General features: G+C 40.4%; 1 protein-coding gene across 20 annotated transcripts in view; it reads left to right on the top strand.

Annotated features, from left to right (window-relative positions):
* FN1 (fibronectin 1) overlaps window positions 1-24,578 on the top strand; it is a 75,603-nt gene that overhangs the window by 44,001 nt on the left and 7,024 nt on the right. For 2 of the 20 annotated variants that reach the window (XM_005574215.5, XM_005574208.5), the window contains 18 exons: window positions 194-376; window positions 3,771-3,860; window positions 5,108-5,377; window positions 7,072-7,188; window positions 7,863-8,027; window positions 8,565-8,720; window positions 9,706-9,819; window positions 10,959-11,228; window positions 12,711-12,898; window positions 13,766-13,853; window positions 15,989-16,165; window positions 16,954-17,043; window positions 17,279-17,458; window positions 18,908-18,997; window positions 20,009-20,200; window positions 20,294-20,400; window positions 21,884-22,022; window positions 24,320-24,484. In XM_005574215.5, coding sequence (XP_005574272.3) covers window positions 194-376; window positions 3,771-3,860; window positions 5,108-5,377; window positions 7,072-7,188; window positions 7,863-8,027; window positions 8,565-8,720; window positions 9,706-9,819; window positions 10,959-11,228; window positions 12,711-12,898; window positions 13,766-13,853; window positions 15,989-16,165; window positions 16,954-17,043; window positions 17,279-17,458; window positions 18,908-18,997; window positions 20,009-20,200; window positions 20,294-20,400; window positions 21,884-22,022; window positions 24,320-24,484 — 2,781 coding nt within the window. Of the gene's footprint in view, window positions 1-193; window positions 377-3,770; window positions 3,861-5,107; window positions 5,378-7,071; window positions 7,189-7,862; window positions 8,028-8,564; window positions 8,721-9,705; window positions 9,820-10,958; window positions 11,229-12,710; window positions 12,899-13,765; window positions 13,854-15,988; window positions 16,166-16,953; window positions 17,044-17,278; window positions 17,459-18,907; window positions 18,998-19,933; window positions 20,401-21,883; window positions 22,023-24,319; window positions 24,485-24,578 lie in introns of all 20 variants that reach the window. The other 18 variants (XM_005574213.5, XM_005574207.5, XM_005574220.5 and 15 more) reach the window with 9 other exon arrangements.

Below are 24,578 nucleotides of genomic sequence, written 5' to 3'. Positions count from 1 at the left end.
AACAGTACTGTGTGTAGTGTTTTATTTTTAACAGTAGTACACTATGACTTAAAATAGATTTAGATTAGACTGTTTGCATGATTATGATTCTGTTTCCTTTATGCATGAAATATTGGTTTTACCTTTCCAGCTACTTCGTTAGCTTTAATTTTAAAATTATATTAAATGAGTCTTCCTTCTTGTTCGAAACCAGCTGTTCCTCCTCCCACTGACCTGCGATTCACCAACATTGGTCCAGACACCATGCGTGTCACCTGGGCTCCACCCCCATCCATTGATTTGACCAACTTCCTGGTGCGTTACTCACCTGTGAAAAATGAGGAAGATGTTGCAGAGTTGTCAATTTCTCCTTCAGACAATGCAGTGGTCTTAACAAGTAAGCAGTCGAATGTATCTGTTCCATAAATATTAACCCAGAGCATAGCAAATGAATTCTGAGTTCTCAAGTAGGAGCAGCTAAAAGCAAGACAGCTGCAACCAAGCTACAAACTAAACTCCAAATTCAATGTACAGCTCCATAAATTTTGAAAGCTGTAATGTTTGTTGCTATCTTAATATACTTTTGATATCTACAGCTTTTAAAGAAATCATAGTGGAAAAACACCAGCAGGAAAGTTCCATGACTTTAAACAAACTCCGCTTCCAAATAAGCAGATAAAAATAAGTGAATATCAAGAGAAATTACATGACTAAATGTAAATCTTTAGAGAAAAAAATGAGAACTGAAAATAGTGTCACTAGGCATGCTTTATTCTCATTTTTATAAAAAAAGTGTCAGTAGTTGATTTAGGATTTGAATACTTAGAAAAGTGACTGATTGCTTGGGCTAGATTAGGATGTTGTTTTGAAGAGAGTCAGAAGTTTAATTTGTACTTCAAAAAGAATCTGTTAGAAGGATTTCTCAGAAGGCTGAGAGCTCAGAAAAAAAAGAAAAACCTGACATTAAATAAACAACAACAATTTATGGAAATTGTCTCTTTCTAGTCCCAACCATTATAGAATAGACATCTTTTGTTAAAGAATCAAACAGTAGGCTGTAAGATGGTGCTGTGATTCACATAAACAGTGCTTTTTATTATTTTCACTGTAATAGTCAAATATATAACAACAGCAAAAGATTCTACATAAGGGAAAAATAGCTTACATTTAGGTACATTAACAAATATTAGTCTGAAAACATCTTCTACCTTTCAAACATAATTTAGACAATGAAACACAAAGAAGAGCAGCTTGACGTGACCATAATCTTGGTTTCTTACTTTGTGGCTGAGGGCAAGAATATCTTTATTTGGCATATCCACCACCCCAGGGCTATTGCTTCTGTTCTAGAGCACCCTGGAATCACTAATTACAGCATCACCCAGTATACAAGCCCCTGTATCACAATGTCTGCCCCTTAGCCATAGACCTGTCACATGTTAATCATGTGTTCTAAGACCTTATTATAATCCTAATGCTACAAATGACCTCAAGGTAGCCTCTCTCCCTCCTAGCAAAGTCATTATTATCCTCTTTTAAAGATGAAGCAAGCCAGGTGCAGTGGCTCTTACCTGTATAATCCCAGCACTTTGGGAGGCTGAGGTGGGCCAATTGCTTGAACCCAGGAGTTCGAGACCAGCCTGGGCAACACAGTGAGACCACGTCTCTAAAAAAAATACAAAAATTAGCCGGGCATGGTCATGCACACCTGTGGTCTCAGCTATGTCGGAAGTTGAGACAGGAAGGTCACCTGAGCCTGGGGAGGTTGAGGCTGCAGCAAGCCATGATCATGCCACTGCACTCCAACCTGGGTGACAGAGTGAGACCCTGTCTCAAAAAAATAAATAAACAAACACGAAGCAGTTGAGGTCCCCAGTGGTTAAGTAAATTGCCACTGGCCAGCTAGTAAGGTGCAAATGGAATGCAAGCATCTGGTCCTCCAATCTGGCACTTTTCCAAACTTTGCAGGAGGCTTTACAGAAACGCTGAAGGGCAAATGGTGTGCAGGGGAATGAGGGTTGAGTGAGTAGGAGTTCCAAGTTTAGAAACCTCACTCTCTGTACCTTTTAGATATACAAATACTTACCATATGTTACAATTCCTCTAGTATTCAGTACAGTAACATGCTGCACAGGCTAGTAGCCTAGGAGCAGTAGGTTAGACCATATAGCTTATAGCTTAGGTGTGTCATAGGCTCTACCATCTAGACCATATAGCTTATAGCTTAGGTGTGTCGTAGGCTCTGCCATCTAGACCATATAGCTTATAGCTTAGGTGTGTCGTAGGCTCTACCATCTAGACCATATAGCTTATAGCTTAGGTGTGCCGTAGGCTCTACCATCTAGGTGTTTTTTGTTTTTTGTTTTTTTTGAGACGGAGTCTCCCTCTGTTGCCCAGGATGGAGTACAATGGCACGATTTTGGCTCACTGCAACCTCCAACTCCCAGGCTCAAGCGATTTGCCTCAGCCTCCCGAGTAACTGGGATTACAGGCATGAGCCACCAGGTCCAGCTAATTTTTTTGTATTTTTAGTAGAGGTGGGGTTTCACCATGTTGGCCAGGCTGGTTTTGAACTCCTGACCTCAAGTGATCCACCCTCCTTGGCCTCCCAAAGTGCTGGGATTACAAGCCCATCTAGGTTTGTATAGGTACACTCTATGATGCTTACACAATAAAATCACCAAATCACACACTTATCAAAATGTATCTCCATCATTAAGCTATGCATGATTGTGTATCAAAATGGAAGAAGAGGCCGGGCACAGTGGCTCACGCCTGTAATCCCAGCACGTGGAGAGGCCAAGGCGGGCGGATCACGAGGTCAAGATTTCTAGTCCAAGCCTCGCCAACACAGTGAAGGCCTGTCTCTATTACAAATACAAAACTTAGCCAGGCATGGTGGCAGGCACCTGTAATCCCAGCTACTCCGGAGTCTGAGGCAGGAGAATCACTTGAACCCACGAGGCAGAGGTTTCAGTGAGCCAAGATCACACCACTGCACTCCAGCCTGGGCAACACAGTGAAAGTCTGTCTCAAAAAAAAAAAAAAAGGAAGAAGAGACTCAGGGATGTATATTTAATTTTTAAAAAACTATTCTGCTCTCATTTTAATATGGCAGAACCGATTGCTTTCTCTTGAAGTGTGGCTTTTTTCCAGTAAAGGTTAATTGCTAAGACCACCAGTGCTGGCCTGGGTCAATCCCTGTATGATCCTGGGCAAGTAAATTAAAGAAGATAACTTCTCTGTGCCTCAGTATTTTTTGTTGTTATTGTTTTTTGGTTTTTTGTCATTTACAAAATGGAGATAATTGTAAATCAAATTTTTAGAGGTGATAGGTTTGCTCATTTCTTGAATGCAGTGATGGTCTCCCAAGTCACACATATGTAAAAACCCATCAAATCACTTTAAATATATGCAGTACATTGTATGGCAAGAAAATTGCTTTTAAAAGTAGCAAACTACCTCTCAGGGTTGTTGTGAGGCATCAATGGCAATCCATAGTACCACAGCCAGGATTATCATGTGCCCTCCAGAGACATACTCTCAGGTGGATGCGAGAAATATCCAGTTGTTGCAGCAACTTCGTCCCACTTGAAATCCAGCTGAGTCATCTAATTACAGACCTTCGCCAGGTCTGTTCAGTGAACACTTTGCCTTAGTGTTCACTTAAGTGTAAGTAGGATTTAAGACTGGACATTTGGACATTTCATCAGTTGAAATAGTCCTGGGCGCGCTTTGGTTTCTCATGCTTTCAAGCACAGTTTTAAAATAAGCCCCACTTGCCCTTTCAGATCTCCTGCCTGGTACAGAATATGTAGTGAGTGTCTCCAGTGTCTACGAACAACACGAGAGCACACCTCTTAGAGGAAGACAGAAAACAGGTGAGTGATGTTGGCAGTATGACTATCCAGTCATACTGGATAAAGTCAAAAGTATGACTTTTGCCTACCAATTCTGTATAACAAATGAAATACATCTCCATTTTTTGTGGTCGTGGTGTGTGTACTTTTGTCATCACAGTATGACTTTACCACTGGTCTGAAAAACTAAAAGATACCTTACTCAACAATCACCTAGACTTTCAGTCACTAACAAATTAATCAAGAAATTTGTTGTCTGTCCTTTTAAAAAACATTTCCTAAGAAGATCTTTGTTATTTAGATTTAGTGGACATTCCTTTTCATTAGGTGGCTCTGTCTAATGGCTGACCCAACACTCATTGTCATCTATTTTTCTTCCTTTACTAACCCAGCAAGTTTACTTTTTACTTAATAAAATATGAATTTACTAGAAGGAAGTTGAACTGAACCTCATAAATATTATGTACTTAAATATGAATGCTTCTTTTAATTTTTTCTTTAAAAAGATACAGTTTAGTGTATTAATTAATTTATTTATAGTCTACTTGCTTCCAAAAAGGACTTACGATATCTTAGTTTGGTTTCTTATTGAATAGAACTAGTGAATGCTGTAACTAGAACAGAAATTTGCTGGAAGTCCCAGAGACTAAGTGGTTTAAATTTACAACAAACTCTGAATTTTTGTGCATTTTTCAAAAATGTCAATTCATGAGGAATTATCAGCATTGTAATTTGTCTGGGATAATGTCTTTAGTTTCAGAAAGTTTTGTGTTTGGCATCATTACCATTCTGTTGACATATAAATTCCCTCTTGAGCTTAGGAGGCTTCTCTGAGAGTCAAACATTTACCTTGAGAGTGGGCAGATCTTGCTTTACTTGGAAGGATACACTTACAGGATAGAAACACAGAATATTTAAACACTGAAGAATTTGAAAATGTCAATTCTCAGAAGATCTTGAACACTTATCTCCAAATGTAACACAGAAACCTACAGTAATAACCCCTAAAAATTGCTTGAATTACTTAGCAAAAGAAAAAAATGAGTGCTTGAGCTGGCTATTTTGAAGTGAGTCAATTTAAGATTTTAAAATTCATATGTAGCTTAGAATCAGTACATCTTACTCTGAGGTTTATGGCAAATCATGGTATTGATGAGACAGGAATGAAATGTTGGATGTACGTTAATTTCCCCTACACCTTCTTCACTTCCTAAACTGGTAGTATCTTTTCTTCTTTTTTCTCTTCCTCCCCTGGGTGGGAACAACAGGTCTTGATTCCCCAACTGGCATTGACTTTTCTGATATTACTGCCAACTCTTTTACTGTGCACTGGATTGCTCCTCGAGCCACCATCACTGGCTACAGGATCCGCCATCACCCCGAGCACATGAGCGGGAGACCTCGAGAAGATCGGGTGCCCCCCTCTCGGAATTCCATCACCCTCACCAACCTCACTCCAGGCACAGAGTATGTGGTCAGCATCGTTGCTCTTAATGGCAGAGAGGAAAGTCCCTTATTGATTGGCCAACAATCAACAGGTAACTTGTTTTCTGGTCTGCAAAGAAACTCAGAAGACTTTCCTACCCAGTTGGTAGATTCTGTAAAGTAGCTTGCTGTTGTCTGTCATCAGCTCTTAAAAAAAAAAAAAAAAATAGATCACTGTCATGGGACACGGAGAGGAAAGGGAGAGAATATGTGGAGAAACACCTCTCTTAGAATATGGTAAAGAAGTCTGGGCATGGTAGCAGTAAAGAAGATCATTTTTTTCCTCTCAAGAAATTTCTCACCTGATTTGGGCATTTATGCATTTCTAATAACACAAGTTTTATTGAAAATGTAGAAAATTGGCCAGATGTGGTGGCTCACGTCTGTAATCTCAGCACTTTGGGAGGCCGAGGTGGGCAGATCACTTGAGGTCAGAAGTTCAAGACCAGCCTGGCCAACACAGTGAAAACCCATCTGTACTAAATATACAAAAATTAGCAAGGTGTGGTGGCATGTACCTGTAATTCCCGCTACTCGGGAGGCTGAGGCAGGAGAATCTTTGAACCCGGGAGGCGAAGGTTGCAGTGAGCTGAGATCAAGCCATTGCACTCCAGCCTGGGTGACAGAGCAAGACCTTGTCTCAAAAAAAAAAAAAAAAAAGGGGGGGGGGCAGGTGCAATGGCTCACGCTTCTGATCCTAGCACTGTGGGAGGCCAAGGCGGGTGGATCATGAGGTCAAGAGATCGGGACCATCCTGGCCAACATGGTGAAACCCTGTCTCTACTAAAAATACAAAAATTAACTGGGCGTGGTCGCATGCGCCTGTAGTCCCAGCTACTTCGGAGGCTGAGGCAGGAGAATCACTTGAACCCAGGAGGCAGAGGTTGCAGTAAGCCAAGATTGTTCCACTGCTCTCCATCTTGGCAACAGAGCAAGAATCTGTCTCAAAAAAAAAAAATGTAGAAAACTGAACACTTTTTCAAAGTACCTTTAAAAATATAATTTTAGGGTAACAGTGTCATTGTTCTTAGCAGATAGAGGCTGAAGTACTTAGGGGAACAGTAGCATCATGATACCTGTATTTTAGTCTCAAATTGTCAAGCCAGAGACAAATACCTAAAGGAAGGGTATATAGGTGTTCATTGTATTACTTTTTTTTTCCTTCTTTTCCTGAGATGGAGTCTTGCTCTGTCACCCAAGCTGGAGTGCAATGGCGGGATCTCGGCTCACTGCAACCTCTGCCTCCTGGGCTCAAGCAATTCTCCTGCCTCAGTCTGCCAAGTAGCTGAGATTACAGGCGCCCACCACCACGTCCGGCTAATTTTTTTATTTTTAGTAGAGGTGGGATTCCACCATGTTGGCCAGACTGGTTTTGAACTCCTGACCTCAAATGATCTGCCCGCCTTGGCCTCCCAAAGTGCTGGGATTACAGGTGTGAGCCACCACACCCGGCCTTGTATTACATTTTTTTTTAACTTTTCTGTAGTTTTGAAATTTTTCCAAACACAATGTTGAGGGAAAAAAATTCTTCCCTAAATTTGAAATAATCATTTTATCACAATTTGAATGGGCTCTGTAACCTCTTATCTTGAATTCGTCATAATATTAAATTCTGCTAATTACACATATTATTTACATTACTGTATGAAGGAATCATTAAGACAACTATTTGGAAAATAAACAAAGAATAAATCTGAGTATTGTTTGAAAATTACGGATGTGAAAAGTTTCCCATTTTTTTTTCCAGTTTCTGATGTTCCGAGGGACCTGGAAGTTGTTGCTGCGACCCCCACCAGCTTGCTGATCAGCTGGGATGCTCCTGCTGTCACTGTGAGATATTACAGGATCACTTATGGAGAAACAGGTACGGCAGCAAAATGCTATTTTACACTCTGATTAAATCAGACTGTTGTGGATAACCTGAAAGCCCAACAGTGAACAAAGAATTAAAGAAATGTTGGCAAGTCCATTCAATGGAGCCCTGGTTTTTTCCAAGAAAATATGGAAGATATAGATGATATAATTTGTTCTAAAAGCCAAATAAAAAGTTGTTTATATAATACAACTAGAGGGGGAACAGCAGAGCGGAGGAAATAAAAGGATTGTAAATTCACAGACATATTATCAGTGGTGGAAATAAGTGATTTTTATTTTTTCTTCTCTTTACTTTTCTATATTTTCCAAATTTTATTTAACAGGAATTTATTCCGTTAAAATTTTTAAAAAGGACACAATGCGTGCAATCCTCCGTTGAGGGCTTACCTTCTTCCCACTTTTAATGCTACTCTACTACTCAGTGGCATTTTAAAGCTGAAATGTTAAAATAGCGCTAACTGTAATTTTCTCTCAATGTTTATACACTTACCAAGGTTTGCTACGTGCATAAATACCTCTTTCTGTTCAAGAGAGTGCTCTTTAAAAGGGAATAAGCAAGAAGATGTGATTTACATGCTGCTATAAATGTGGTAATTCAATTAATCAGTAATACCCAAGTAGCTCTAAGCCCCTCACACTCTGAACTAACCCCTTTTCATACAGGAGGAAATAGCCCTGTCCAGGAGTTCACTGTGCCTGGGAGCAAGTCTACAGCTACCATCAGTGGCCTCAAACCTGGAGTCGATTATACCATCACTGTGTATGCTGTCACTGGCCGTGGAGACAGCCCCGCAAGCAGCAAGCCAATTTCCATTAATTACCGAACAGGTACAAACTTCTACTCTGGGGTGACACCAGCTTATTTATTCAGATAGTTTTTTACAATGTTCTCCCAAGGTATTTTTCTCATTGTGGAATAGATTTTCCTTTTTAATGAGACAACAAACTGCAGCTAACACCTGCAGCTAACAGAGTTTTGAGCCAGATAAAGAAGGAAGCACCCCAAGGGCAGGAAGTTTTGTCAGTTTTGTTGATATATTCCACATGTCTGCAATAAGACGGGCATGGAGAGTGTTCAATAAATATTTGTTGGAAAAGAATGGATGAGTTGATAAAGTAGGATGACAGGTATCTGCTTGTGGAATGTAGCTTCTTTGTGGATGAAGCAGCCATCTCAAAAATAGGAAATGGTATTGAGATGCCTGCCCCATCCCTCTAAAAGCTCTCTCTGTGTTCTTTCAAGAAGAAATACCTTTCTCATGTAAGAGATCATTTGAACATATAGCAGACCTAGAGAGGAGGGCTTGTCCAATCTTTTCTCCAAGGACTGGGGCTTCACCGGTTTCTCCCTGCTTTTATATGTAGAAATTGACAAACCATCACAGATGCAAGTGACCGATGTTCAGGACAACAGCATTAGTGTCAAGTGGCTGCCTTCAAGTTCCCCTGTTACTGGTTACAGAGTAACCACCACTCCCAAAAATGGACCAGGACCAACAAAAACTAAAACTGCAGGTCCAGGTAAGAATCATTTGCATCTTGGCCGAGCGTGGTGGCTCATGCCTGTAATCCCAGCACTTTGGGAGGCTGATGCGGGCAGATCACTTGAGGTCAGGAGCTCAAGACCAGCCTGGCCAACATGGCAAAACCCCATCTCTACTAAAAATACAAAAAATTAGCTGGGCATGGTGGCTCCTGCCTGTAATCCCAGCTACTCAGGAGGCTGAGGGAGAATGGCTTGAACCCTGGAGGCAGAGGTTGCAGTGAACCAAGATAGCACCACTGCACTCCAGCCTGGGAGACAGCGTGAGAGACTCCATCTCAGGAAAAAAAAGAATAATCTGCATCTCATATACAACAGGATAGATGGGGTAGCATCTAATATTCTTTTTTATGTAAATGGCTACCTTGTTGTGAGTACTATGTAATTCTTGTCCTATGTCATCATTTTCCCCATTCATGAATTCAGGGCTCAAGACTGTTATCAACCCTCTTCACAGTAGAAGTCTTAAGTGCATTTCTGTTTTAACATGGATAGTTCTATTTAGTGATATGGGCATCTTAAATTATTAGATTCACCCTTCTGGTTTTGTTTATCATTCACACTAAAAAGAGAAATGGCCTAACTGACTTTTTCAGATCCTTTTAGCTATGTTGTCTTTGTTTTTAAATAGAATACTTGTGAAATTAGGATCTTAAGGCAATTTATTAAAGTCAAGTTAATTTTCATTTTTTCTGAGAGCAGTATCACTAATTGTTGGGGGCATCATATTAAGCTTTAGAACTTATCCTTGAGTGTGACTTCACTCCCATATGGTAATTTGTATTAGCAATGAACAGGTTTGTCCAAGAGGAAATCAAAGTCTGACTCCTCCATATTTTTGTTACAATTCTGCAAATAAAAATTCTAGGCCACCATATGTTCACTACCAAACTCTAGAAGCCACCTGGAGGACTTTATAGTGGATGACGTGGGTATCGTATTTGCTTTTCACTCCCTTTGCAGATCAAACAGAAATGACTATTGAAGGCTTGCAGCCCACAGTGGAGTATGTGGTTAGTGTCTTTGCTCAGAATCCAAACGGAGAGAGTCAGCCTCTGGTTCAGACTGCAGTAACCAGTACGTAACCACTGCTTGGTTTCCATTTTCAAAGTCGAATTTTGTTCTTGGGTGTCTGAATGCCCGCCACATGTCTTTTGCAATTACATATAGGGAAAGTCAACTTGTTGGTTAGTTTATGTCTTGAGCTGAGCCCTTTACGAACATCTTTTTTCCTTCTCGGTGCCAAGCAAGGAATTTATAGAGAAAGAAGTTGTGAAACTACCATAGTTAGTTGCTGTGCTTTGAATTTCTTTTGCTCAAATGGCCTCAGCGAAATCTTATTTGCCTATAGCAAATCTACAAAAAATTTTCCTAGACCGTCTTTTCTACAACTGGATGGTAAAGCTGATTGAAGTGTGCCTCATGTAGCTGTTATGTTTGGGGCATTTGAAGGACTATGGCTGGACCAGAGTGTACTATAAATGCTTAATAGAGACGAGAAAAGAAGAGTGTAAGAACAATTATAGGGCCAGGCGCAGTGGCTCATGCCTGTAATCCCAGCATTTTGGGAGGCCGAGGCAGGAGGATCACGAGGTCAGGAGTTCAAGACCAGCCTGACCAACATGGTGAAACCCCGTCTCTACTAAAAATACAAAAATTAGCCAGGCGTGGTGGCACGTGCTTGTAATCCCAGCTACTAGGAGGCTGAGGCAGGATAATTGCTTGGACCTGGGAGGCAGAAGTTGCAGTGAGCTGAGATCATGCCACTACACCCCAGCCTGGATGATAGAGGGAGACTCCATCTCAAAAAAAAAAAAAAAAAAGAACAATTATAACAATTTGAATCTGACGTTGCAAATCAGCTTTACCACTTCCAAGGTATAGAAAATCCAGGTCTATGAGACTAACATCACATTGTAAAATCAAATGGTAGTAGAATATCTTTAAATTAATATAAATACGTTGCCATTGTGGGGACGTTTTGCGGGGTATCTGCTTATCTCACATACACCTATGTTTTAATAAGTGATGCAACATTGCATATTTTCTAAACCAAGAAAGATTAAGCAAGTGTTTAAGTGATTTTCCATTTGACAGTGGGTTAATTGGACTTCGTCAAAGAAAATGGTATCTGCAAAACTGCTTTGCATGTTATAAAAATGCTTATTTCACAACTTGCTTTTCACATAACCTCTTACCATTAATTTGCCTAACAGACATTGATCGCCCTAAAGGACTGGCATTCACTGATGTGGATGTCGATTCCATCAAAATTGCTTGGGAAAGCCCACAGGGGCAAGTTTCCAGGTACAGGGTGACCTACTCGAGCCCTGAGGATGGAATCCATGAGCTATTCCCTGCACCTGATGGTGAAGAAGACACTGCAGAGCTGCAAGGCCTCAGACCGGGTTCTGAGTACACAGTCAGTGTGGTTGCCTTGCACGATGATATGGAGAGCCAGCCCCTGATTGGAACCCAGTCCACAGGTATATGGTTAATTGCACCACCAGGTGCCCATGGGAGCAGCGGCTTTATGCCCTGCTGAATGAATTATACTTCACTGGGCTATTGATTCCCGTGTAAGGGTGAAAAAAATTATTAGGAAAGATCCTCTTTAAAGAGGAATGGTAAGAAACAATAAAACTGAGGTGATATTTAAGTAAACAAGTCTGATAAAAAGAAATTTTGGAGTATCTTGGCTTATAAACAAGACCATAAAATGAGACGTTTGAAGAGGATACTAAAATTGTGGATTATTTCCTAAGCTCTGACTCCCTGTGATTACCCTCACTATGTATAAAGGAAAGAAGTTTGGCATCATACAGCTTACTTATAAAAAGGAACCCAAACTGGGGCATTTCATAGCAGCATGATTCTGAGCACACATGGGTAAGACCTTTCTTCTCTGGTTAGATGTCATGCGCTGGTGTATAATTAGCTTAAATGATTGTGATTCAGACACATAGGAAACAATCAATAGGGCAATTGCTTTCCATAATACTTTAGCTCTTGTGCTTTATTTCTGAAGCAGAGTAGAATGCTAAAGATGTATCCTAGTGACAGCATAAACCCTAGAGGTGACAGTCTGTATTATTGCTTTTCGCTTCTCTTTTCTGCTTCTGTTGGGAGCCAATTTTCTTCTTATGCCGCATTACAGAGAGAACATCAAATTTAGCAGCCATATCTGTCATAGGGTCCAAATAAAGAGACAATAAAAACATTATTCTCTCTTTTTTGGATGGAATACTGTGTGAAATGGTAATCCATACAAAGATACTTTATGTAGAAAAAGGAGGCCGGGTGCAGTGGCTCACACATGTAATCCCAGTGCTTTGGGAGGCCAAGGTGGGAGCATTGCTTGAGGCCAGGAGTTCGTGATCAGCCTGGGCAATGAAGTGAGACCCCATCTCTACAAAAAATATGAAAAAATTAGCCAGGTGTGGTGACACATGCCTGTAGTCCCAGCTAGTCAGGAGGGTGAGGTACAGGATCGCTTGAGCCTACGAGTTCAAGGCTGCGATGAGCTATGACAGCTCCACTGCACTGCAGCCTGGATGACAGAGCAAGACCCTGTTTCTAAATTAATTAAAAATTTTAAGAAAGAAAAAGGGCTACTGCTTATTTTTCCATACAAAGGGAAAGTAAATCATAATGGTCAATAAGGCAATATAACTTTTTTTTTTAAGGGAAAGCAAAAAAACTTCTAAAACCTAAAATCTCTTAGAGTTCTGGCATTTATCCAAATGTTTTCAGTGATTCTGAGAATTGGTGGATATAAAACGCATTTCTCAGCAAACACTTTCTTCATTTTACATCCCTTATTGTACTTTCTCATACTGAATCTTTGCTTGACCAGGGAACCCACCTAACCCAACAAGAACAATCCATTCTACTTCTTGGAACCCACTTTATTTTCCTTTTTCCCCATTTCCTATAAGATAACCTCTAACCAATGACAATCCCGACAGCTATTCCTGCACCAACTGACCTGAAGTTCACTCAGGTCACACCAACGAGCCTGAGTGCCCAGTGGACACCACCCAATGTTCAGCTCACTGGATATCGAGTGCGGGTGACCCCCAAGGAGAAAACCGGACCAATGAAAGAAATCAACCTTGCTCCTGACAGCTCATCCGTGGTTGTATCAGGACTTATGGTAAGACGTGACCTTTGTTCATTGGAATAAAGATGGAGACCATCTCTAATACAGTTTCTAAGGTGGTGAAAATATAATGTAATAATAAATCTAACTATTCTTTTCCTCTGCATCAAATACTCTTATTGTAACTTTGTATCAACAGAATTCCTTTATGTTGACCTAAGTTTTCCAGGTAACCATTGGGACAGAATTTTATAAATAGCTTTGGATTTTGTTCAGCTCTTTTAGATGTATTGTGCTTATTTTAAAAGGTTGTGGGGGACAATTTACATATCCGTTGCTTGAATGCATAAATCGACTTAGTTATGCATTTTCTGAGCTCTGTTATCTTGGTAAAGAATATTTTACAGTTTGTACCAGTTTACCTTGACCCTACCCTCATTAAAACATTTTAAAAACCTTCCAGACATACATGCAGAAAACTGCTAGGAACCTAGGGGGTTGATGTAGCTCTTAACGTAAGGTCAATTTCAGGGGAAACTACAGAAAGATTGTTCAGAGACAAAATGGAACATTCTTTTTGCCTCTCTATGATAAGGGTAAAATTATGATTTGCACCTGTCAGATCATAAAAAAGAAAAATATGCTAATACCCACTTTCCTCATTTTTTTACCAGCTTAGTTTAAGTATGTAATCTATGGCTTACTTAAGCTTAACCGCTAAGAGCATTTTAAAATTGATAAATTAAATACGTTGATCACCTGCACTGTAGGAATGAAATCAAGGAATTTACAAGGTTGTGAGTTTTGCTAGTTTGTTTATTTTTTATTTTCTAATCATTGTATTTACCTAATGCTGTAGTGAAACTCCCTGGGTTTCAGTTCATGACACTGCTAATGCTCACCATGCCCTTATTTCTCTAGGTGGCCACCAAATATGAAGTGAGTGTCTATGCTCTTAAGGACACTCTGACAAGCAGACCAGCTCAGGGAGTTGTCACCACTCTAGAGAGTAAGCAATAAAATCTCTTCATATCGACAAACCTTCTGTATAGACCAAAATTAAAGAATGGTAAATCAGCAGGGTTCAGTGGCTCATGCCTAAAATCCTAGCACTTTGGGAAGCTGAGGTGGGAGCATCACTTGAGGCCAGGAGTTTCAGACCAACCTGGGCAACACAGTAAGGCCCTGTCTCTTAAAATAAATAAATAAATAAATAAATAAATAAATAAATAAAAATGTTTTTAAGCTATATATGTTAACAGTGGAATGAGTCCTAATTTGAAAATCAATTTGATTGTCTTTTTGACGCATGACTGTCATCTTTTATACTCCTTCAGAAAGGGGTCTACTGACCCATAAAATGGAATCACTTCATCAGCTTATAATGTTGATGTTATGGACTAGGACTGACATCTAGTTTATGCTCTACTTTTTAGAATTTGTTTTCATAGAGCTAAGCTTGGGGAGACCCCACTGGCTTCTGCTCTATCTTAATAATGCACATTAGGCCATTCTTGCATTACTATAAAGAAATACCTGAGACTGGGTAATTTCTTTTTTTTTTTCTTTTTTTTTTTTTGAGACAGAGTCTCGCTCTGTTGCCCAGGCTGGAGTGCAGTGGCCGGATCTCAGCTCACTGCAAGCTCTGCCTCCCGTGTTCACGCCATTCTCCTGCCTCAGCCTCCCGAGTAGCTGGGACTACAGGCGCCCGCCACCTTGCCCGGCTAGCTTTTTGTATTTTTTAGTAGAGACAGGGTTTCACCGGGTTAGCCAGGATGGTCTCGATCTCCTGACCTTGTGATCCGCCCGTCTCGGCCTCCCAAAGTGCTGAGATTACAGGCTTGAGCCACCACGCCCGGCCGAGACTGGGTAATTTCTAAAGAAAAGAGGCTTAACTGGCTCACAGGTCTGCAGGCTTTACAGGAAGCATGGTGCTGGTATCTTGGTTTCTAGGGAGGCCTTGGGAAGCTTGCAATCATCATGGAAGGCCAAGGGGGAGCAGGCACATCACATGGCTGTGGCAAAAGCAAGATCGAGAGAGAGAGTTGTAGGGGACGACTCCACAGATTTAAATGACCCAATCTCTTGAGAACTCACTGTCATAAAGAGAGCACCAAGCCACAAGAGATGTGCCCCCATGATCCAAACACCTCTCACCAGGCCCCACCTCCAGCATTGGGGATTACAACTCAACAGAGATTTGGACAGGAGCAAATATCCAAATTATATCACAGCACAGTAACCATTGGACCAAAATCAGGCTTAGATTCTAGTCTTCTGTTGTATCAATCACTTGATATATGCCTTTTCAAAAGTCAGGTAAAGTGTCAAAGTTTCATAGTTTATAAAAGAAGGATGGCATTTTACCTGTTGAGAGAAAAGATAAAATACTTGCAGTAATATTAGACACACACAGACATACACATGCTCTCTCTCTCACACACACATACACACACACATATAATTGTTAGCTGGCCATGTTATAACTCCTACCACACATATTTTTACATTATAATGCATTAATAATTTTAATATTTATTGAAATATTTGTAGATATTAAAAAGCCAGCCCTAGGAACCACTGGTAGTATCTATAAAGCTTTTCAGTTCTTCAAAATAAAGTGTATGAGAGGTAGATTTTTCATATTTTCTTTTTTTTTTTTTTTTTTTTTGAGACGGAGTCTCGCTCTGCCGCCCAGGCTGGAGTGCAGTGGCCGGATCTCAGCTCACTGCAAGCTCCGCCTCCCGGGTTCACGCTATTCTCCTGCCTCAGCCTCCCGAGTAGTTGGGACTACAGGCGCCCGCCACCGTGCCCGGCTAGTTTTTTGTATTTTTTAGTAGAGACGGGGTTTCACCGTGTTAGCCAGGATGGTCTCGATCTCCTGACCTTGTGATCCACCCGTCTCGGCCTCCCAAAGTGCTGGGATTACAGGCTTGAGCCACCGCGCCCGGCCATTTTTTTCCATATTTTCTAATTGCAGTTGACCTTTCTCTCTGAATGCCAAAGGAGATAATCTACACATTACTAGTTATATATTTCTTGAAATGGATGAATGTGATATATACCAAGGAAACATTTTAAAATACCAAAACTTTACAAGGATGAGCCAAGCAGGCACTAATCTCTAGTTATGCTCCTGTACAGATGTCAGCCCACCAAGAAGGGCTCGTGTGACAGATGCTACTGAGACCACCATCACCATTAGCTGGAGAACCAAGACCGAGACGATCACTGGCTTCCAAGTTGATGCTGTTCCAGCCAATGGCCAGACTCCAATCCAGAGAACCATCAAGCCAGATGTCAGAAGCTACACCATCACAGGTCAGGGAACTCACTGTGCTAACCACATTTGTTAAAAAATATCCACAATGTAAACTGATTTATTAATTGCTCTAAGACTGACACTGATAAAATTTATTTTCAGTGTTATCATTACCCAGTTTTAGAACATTATTTTCATGCTATGATCAGAAATTGCTTTGTCTTTTGAATGCCTGATTTTGTGTAATATTTGTCATGGAAATGGCATAAGTTTCATTCAACAAGTTTGATCTTTCATCATTGTGCCCTTTCTTATTTAAAAAATTATAACACAAAGTTTAAAACTAAAAGAAATAAAAAACAGTGATGTATAGATCTTAGCATTAGTATAGATTAAAAAGCATAGTTAATATAAAAGTAAATGATACTACTTAATAAAGGTCAAAGTTGTAACCAAAGAATATTCAATATCTGAGGTCTTTTTCAGTTTTTTAAAATTCTGAATCCAAGGCTCAGCTATTGATCATCTGATTACTATAAAGAGAAAACCTCAATAAATGGCCGCCCCTCATTCTGCAATGAATGTTGCCTCTTCCAATATAGCATTTTTGCATTCCAGAATTTACTTTAGCCAGTGTCCTTATCTGCATCAGTGATTCACTTTCAAGATACATTTCTTGTTAACAGTTACATCCATACCATGCTCTACTTTACTGTTCAAATGTGGACCACTTTGATAGTCTATATAAATATGGGATGATAGAGAAACCCAGAAAAACTGCAGGCGAGCTTGAGAATTCTCCTAGTAAAGCAAGAACTGGTAAAAATCATCTCTTCTCAAATCCCAGGTTTACAACCAGGCACTGACTACAAGATCTACCTGTACACCCTGAACGACAATGCCCGGAGCTCCCCTGTGGTCATCGACGCCTCCACTGGTAACTATACCTTCTACTGAGGAAATGCCACTGACTTGTATGCAATCAGTCTCATGAACTCAAAAAACAAAAGTGAGGCGGATATTTTTGTATTATAGATTCCCGAGAATCCTGTTTCCGGTTTACAGTATTCTCAGATTCTTTTAAGTGTGTTTAGAAGGGCTAGGGAGAAAAGTGTGGGAATAATTTTCTTGGTTATTTGCCTTCTTAGAGACTTAATTTTCTTTTCTTTCAGCCATTGATGCACCATCCAACCTGCGTTTCCTGGCCACCACACCCAATTCCTTGCTGGTATCGTGGCAGCCGCCACGTGCCAGGATCACCGGCTACATCATCAAGTATGAGAAGCCTGGGTCTTCTCCCAGAGAAGTGGTCCCTCGGCCCCGCCCTGGTGTCACAGAGGCTACTATTACTGGTATTGCTGCTTTCATGCTGTCATTTTCCTTCTTACTACCTAGGGCACATGAAGTCCTTAGCAAACGCCCGCTGCGTCTTTGATACTGTGTCATGAGAATGCAAAACCCTGTTCCTGATAACCTCAAAAAGCATTCTCTGTGTAGGAGTGGTACAGCTCAATACATCCCAGAAGGCATGAGTGAAGGAAAATGCAATTTCAAGACTGTCCTAAATGGCATGACTAGACTCATGTTTTCCTTTTGTTGCAAGTTTGCCAGATACCTGTCAATTCAGTCCTGGAGAAAGATATTTTTAAAGCAAACTAGCTGATAGTGATTCTGTCATTACACTCAGATCTCTATAGATATGGCATTCTTGCAGGACTTGCCAGAGTACCACCTGCCATTGACCACTATCACAGGATAGGTCTTGAGGCACAGCAATCCCAACCACCCACATCAGAAAGAATGCCTGGAATGGCCAATAAAAGTTGATTACCTTGGTGGGAAAGACTATAAGTCTCTAGTATTATTTTTGCCCAAGAGATGAAATTTTTAAACTATGTGTATTAGTCTGTTTTCACACTGCTATAAAGGGGTTTAATTGCTCACATTTCCGCATGGCTGAGGAGGCCTCAGAAAATGTACAATCATGGTGGAAGGGAAAGCAGGTATGTCTTACATGGCAGCAGGAGAGAGAAGCACAAAGGAGGAAATTCCAGATACTTACAAAACTATCAGATCTTGTGAGAACTCACTATCATGAGAACAGCCTGGGGGAACCACCCCCATGATCCAATCACCTCCCCTCCTCAATACATGGGGATTACAATTCCAGATGAGATCTGGATGCGGATACAGAGCCAAACCATATCAGTCTGTATAGAGTATCACCTAGACTTTAAAATTCCCATAGAACATACAGACATTAGAAGGACACACTGCCTTTTTAAAACTCGGGAGAACAGGAAAATAGAAGCAGATATGAGAGGAATTGAACTAGACACTTCCCACAGAGGCTGTACAAAGATTGGCCAATCTCTCTTACCCTTCACTTGCCTTGAGTTTTGCTTTTCATTGATCTGCCACTGAGGACCACTTGGTTATTAGGTCTAAGTAGATTCATGTATATAATCTGCAGGACTGGTGGTATATGATGCTGATAGATTTTCTTAAATTCAAAAAGGCAAATAAGACCACATGGTAAAAGAATACCCTGGAAAAGGTACCCAAAAAGTGTCTATTCAGGTGTCAGATATGACAGTCAGACAAGTACTTTGCGATGTGTACTTTATATGCAGGATATTTAGGTGTTTATGGAGGAAAAGTGAAGTTGATTTTACCTTCAAGAGGCCAACAGCCAGCTGAAGAGGAAGTGCCTCCTCCCAGTAGCATCTGCTGGTGAGACCGACTTCCACTTGACTAGCTGAGCCCATTGACATAATGTGATGGTTCTATTCTCCCTTCAGGCCTGGAACCGGGAACCGAATATACAATTTATGTCATTGCCCTGAAGAATAATCAGAAGAGCGAGCCCCTGATTGGAAGGAAAAAGACAGGTAAGAGTACCTTGCAGGTAACAAGGAGAAAGTTAGGACAAAACTAATAACAGATGAGCAATCTTGCAATATGAAAAGGTTCTCCGTGTTTTGATGCATTTCTTGTGATTTTTTTTCTAACAGCATAGTGTATATATTGTATTCTGTAATAGTAGGAATAATTTAACATGCACTGCAGAGTTTGGTTTTATTTTTTTTCTTTACTACAGCCACTCAATATAAAGCCTTGTTATTCACCTTTTAAAAATTCAAACAAGATGCTAAAATGTAAAACCAAGTTGCTATCATTGCTCTTCTTTTATACCTTCTGTTGAATTTTAAAATGTTTCCTTTTTTAAAGGAGGAAGAGAAACCTCTCACATTTATCTTTATTTATTGTTTGGTTTCTACAACTTCGAGCTAAATAATGTCTTGCTTTTGCACCCAGTTTTAATTTCAAGAAAATGCTGTCGTGATAGGAAAATTTAAAAAATGAATGTGTGTTTTATCTATTTTTACCATTTCAAACCATGAAAAACTGTTGAGCCAAACCTCTGTAATTCTCATACTTAAGACACTGATATGATTAGTCTGGATTCTACTTCCTACAACTTGCTTCTCAAATTTAAAAAAGAAAGAAAGAGAATGCACATTTCGGTTCCATCAGGTTTAATTTGAGCAGAGGCAGCTTCTAAGGGGCCCAGCGGTTTAAAGCTGTGTGTATGATAAATTCATACTAACACTTTTTTCTTTCTAAACTATAAAGAAACCTTTGAGAAAAATCCTAAAGATTTCTTTCTGGAAAAAGTGTTTCGTGATCTCAGAACTGCTCATTTTCTGAGGGCTTTTTATCACATTGGTGAACATTCATTGTTGCCTGAATAGATGATTATTATTGCTGCTGCTTCTTGGAGCTTAATGCGCTTTGCTTTTTTGGCTCTAACCTCTCTTGGCTAGACGAGCTTCCCCAACTGGTAACCCTTCCACACCCCAATCTTCATGGACCAGAGATCTTGGATGTTCCTTCCACAGTTCAAAAGACCCCTTTCATCACCCACCCTGGGTATGACACTGGAAATGGTATTCAGCTTCCTGGCACTTCTGGTCAGCAACCCACTGTTGGGCAACAAATGATCTTTGAGGAACATGGTTTTAGGCGGACCACACCTCCCACAACAGCCACCCCCATAAGGCATAGGCCAAGACCATACCCGCCGAATGTAGGTGAGGAGATTCAAATTGGTCACATCCCCAGGGAAGACGTAGACTATCACCTCTACCCACATGGGCTGGGACTCAATCCAAATGCCTCTACAGGACAAGAAGCTCTCTCTCAGACAACCATCTCATGGGCCCCATTCCAGGACACTTCTGAGTACATCATTTCATGTCATCCTGTTGGCACTGACGAAGAGCCCTTACAGGTAATTAATTTTTCTCTTCACTTCTCATGGAGCAGCACAGAAAGGAGTAAGTTAGGTAACTGAAGTGACCAGCCCTCAGATAAAAAGTGGCTTCATGGCTGGGTGCAGTGGCTCACCCAGCATTTTGGGAGGCCAAGGCAGGTGGATCACTTGAGGTCAGGAGTTCAAGACCAGCCTGGCCAACGTGGTGAAACCCCATCTTTTGAAGGAAAAAAAAAAAAAAAAAAAAAAGTGGCTTTCCTTCTAGAACCTCTTAGAAGATGGCACATTTAAGCCTTTTTTTTTTTTTTTTTTAATCCCGACATGGCTCTACTTTGGAGGATATACCAGAGAGACACTAGCTTTTATTTCATAGAGAAAATGAAACTATTTCTATTATTCTCACACATTTGAGGTTCCTTTTTGAGTAAGGACAAAGAGATGATTCTAGAAAAGAAAGAAAAACATTCTACCTGAATCTCCATTTGTGTGCATCAGTCTACAACACTACCTTTGCGATTTGTCCTTGAAGAACCCCACTATCTACAATATGTCTATAGAAAAAAACCAGGCTAAGCTGTGCATAGCAGCTGATAAGTGATTGATTCTCTAAAATGTATATTCTTTGTGTTGACAGTATCAATTTTTTTTTTCCCCGAGACAGAGTCTTGCTCTGTTGCCCAGGCTGAAGTGCAGTGGCGTGATCTTGGCTCACTGCAACCTCTACCTCCCTGGTTCAAGCGATTCTCCTCCTTCAGCCTCCCAAATAGCTGAGATTCAGGCACGTGCCACCACACACAGCTAATTTTTCTATTTTTAGTAGAGACGGGGTTTCACGATGTTGGCCAGGATGGTGTCAATCTCCTGACCTCGTAATCCACCCACCTTGGCCTCCCAAAGTACTGGGACTACAAGCATGAGCCACCCACTGTACCCGGCCCACTGACAGTATCAATTTTTATTATGTTGTTATTTTTAGAAAGTGGTAGAATTTAAAAACTGACAACACTGGAGGAAATTTATGAGCTTAGAAACACAGGTTTGAGGATTTGCCCAACTGTTTTAAGGACTCCACACTGGGGTCAGATATCTCCTGGAGTAGCATGACTGTGTCTCCCATATAGTGCAGTGTCCAGGTTTTATGTCAAGCAAACATGGCCAGAGCTTCCAGAGGGCTTATGCAGACCTGCGACTGAAGCAAGATCAAGGGCAGGCTGTCTCTAGTATTGTCGAGGGCTCCTGCTAACTACGGACCACATAGGTAGATTGTTGGCAGGAAAATCTGGCAGGAATGTTAGCCCCTATCCTTGTTCCATTTCTCTCCTCCGCTGGTTAGGACCACTATACCCTCCTTTTTTTTTTTTTTTTTTTTGTTTTTTTTTTTTTTTTGTTTATTGTCTTCCTTTGCTTTGTTTAAACAGTGAGGGTTATTGGTAAGAGGAGAGCCCATGTCATTCCTCACTATAATGCTTTTTCTCTGCTTTGGATGTACCGATAATTGCAGTTCAGGGTTCCTGGAACTTCTACCAGTGCCACTCTGACAGGCCTCACCAGAGGTGCCACCTACAACATCATAGTGGAGGCACTGAAAGACCAGCAGAGGCATAAGGTTCGGGAAGAGGTTGTTACCGTGGGCAACTCTGGTATGTAAACACGTATTATTAAGACACAGGCTCCCCTCTGCTCTACACCAGAGATGGGCTTTTCTATTGACTGTACCTTTGCTGCCATTGTCTTTTTATCTTTGGGAAATAATGCAACACATCAACATGAAATAAATGAGCAACTTTGTATTAAATTAATCTCTCCCTCACCTCCTGCCATATCCTGTTGTCTTCACAAAATGCATACGTAATTGACAGACTGTCAAATGGTGATATGATTATAGATCTGGAAGGGACTTCAAATATTATTTAGTACAACACTCTGAGTCCTTACTTGTGAGTATCTGAGTTGATATAGGGCACAGGTTTCCTGATGTCTTTCCCCAGACCCTCTCCATCTCACCATGCTGCTGTCCTCTTGAGTGATTCTTAAATACTGAAATGATTACCTATAAAGAAAATACCCCTTCTGCAGACATGGGGACAGTTGGCTTTTGCTCCTGATATAAAATGCTACCACCATTGTGCATTTCTGTCTGCAGAGAATGTTATTCCAATGTTATTTCATTTTTCCAATGTTATTTCCATTTTTCCCAACGTTATTTCCATTTTTTTCCTGACTATATAGGTCAAAAGCTTCTATAGAGGTTAAAAGATCATTGACTCTTCTCTGTAGCACCTGGGAAATCCTTTTAAATCAATAGTGTGCCACCTGGCTTCTCAATTTGAAGCAGCTGAAGATCCACCAAGGCACATGAGATAGGAGATAATCAAAACCGTGAATCCCGAATCTTCCAACAGGAGGGTTCTCTACTCCACACCAACAGAGAGTGCTAAGTCCTGTTTTTGCCAAGTGACAGATTTTATTCCTAAGGCCAGTCGCTTAATTTTAGTCTCTTCCCTCATCTGATAGAAGACTGTGCTACTTTACATGTATAAATTCCTGTGAATTAAGCAGTTGAGCATTTGGCTGGAGAGAGGTTGGGAGGAGATTAATTTGTGTTTGTTGTATTACATAGCCACAGTAATGCTTATCTTTGCCTTTTGTGATTTTACTAGCAGAATGCCACGTGAACAGAATTTTCAAGAGCAAAAAGGTCTTCGTGCTTTTCTAAGTCATTTAAAAAAAAAAAAAAAGATTCCATCTCTTTAACTTTAGTTAGGATGGAATTTTAACTCTTGGCTCTTTTGAGTATAGAAACCCCTAGGAACAATTTAAGTTCCTTCCATTTTTCTTTTAAACTCCTTATTCCCAGCAGCAGTATTCTACATTCTAACCAGGTTCTCCCAGCTTTGAGACGTCTCAGACTTACTAGCTCTCCAAAACACTTTTTTCTTCAAGGGTGATGCCTTTTAAAAATTAGGCACTTCAAATATCTACTGCTTTTGAGCTGTTGAGTTTTGCACTGTAAAAAGAAAAATACATGGTGGGACTTTAAGTCAAAGTAAATTAGTTTATTTAATTTTTAGGGAATAATTTGAAGCATGCTTTGTTTGCATAGATTTTTTTTAAAATAAGCTTTTCCAAATCATGAAGAGATAAGATCTTAGGTAACATGAAGACACTCCCTTACTCATTCCTAAATCATCTGCATTCCAAGGGCTTTTTCTTATTTGGAACCGTTGACCTCACTGATAAAGCGGTCTTACCACTATAGTAACAGTGTCCAAAATCTAGGTTTTCTGCACTATTATGCAAAAATTAAAATAATAAAATTGAAAATTACATTATAATGGTATATTAAAATGCTAAGACTTTTGCATTATAAGCAAAAGACAACCTTAATAATTATTCTTTATTTAGTGAACACTTTCTAAGCCTTGGAAAAGGGTCAATGTTTTGAATTCATGACCTTATATCATCTTCGCAAGATTCCCCAGGAGGTATAGATATTTTTATTATTCTCCTAGTATTGCAGATGAGGGAAGCGAGGCAGAGCAATGTTAAATAGCTAGCCCAAGGTCACTCAGGTACCAGTGGAGAGGCATCGCTAGTCTTTGCATCCCACTAAAGTTCTCAACTAGCTTAAACTGCCTCGAGATCTGTTCCACGTTCTATAAAGTAGTTTTAGCAGAAATGGCAATTATTTTAGAAACAAAGGGAAAAATAAAAGATGGGCTTCTTGTCAGATGCCTGTGACAGGTGTCCACTGACTACATCTAAGCATGGTTTTTTAGAGCAGTTAATGCCTTGATAGAACAGATGAATGCCTCTTAATCCTCCTAAAATTTTTGTTGTAGATTAAGTGATTGTATACAATCATTCAGTTTTTTTCTTATGGTCCAAATCGATTAATAAGATGTCTCTTTTTGCTTTTTCCTCCTTTTCTTCATAGTCAATGAAGGCTTGAACCAACCTACGGATGACTCATGCTTTGACCCCTACACGGTTTCCCATTACGCCGTTGGAGATGAGTGGGAACGAATGTCTGAATCAGGCTTTAAACTGTTGTGCCACTGCTTAGGCTTTGGAAGTGGTCATTTCAGATGTGATTCATCTAGTGAGTAGTTGCTTTGTCCATCCACTTGCGTGTTCGTCTCCTCAGTTCCATGCATGCACTCATGTGCCAAGGAAGCATGTTTGGAAGACACAGG

The sequence above is a fragment of the Macaca fascicularis genome, chromosome 12 (genome assembly GCF_037993035.2).
Source record: "Macaca fascicularis isolate 582-1 chromosome 12, T2T-MFA8v1.1".
NCBI lineage: Eukaryota > Metazoa > Chordata > Mammalia > Primates > Cercopithecidae > Macaca > Macaca fascicularis.
The sequence above is the reverse complement of the archived record's forward strand: the minus strand, read 5'-3'. Positions and strand labels throughout refer to the sequence as shown.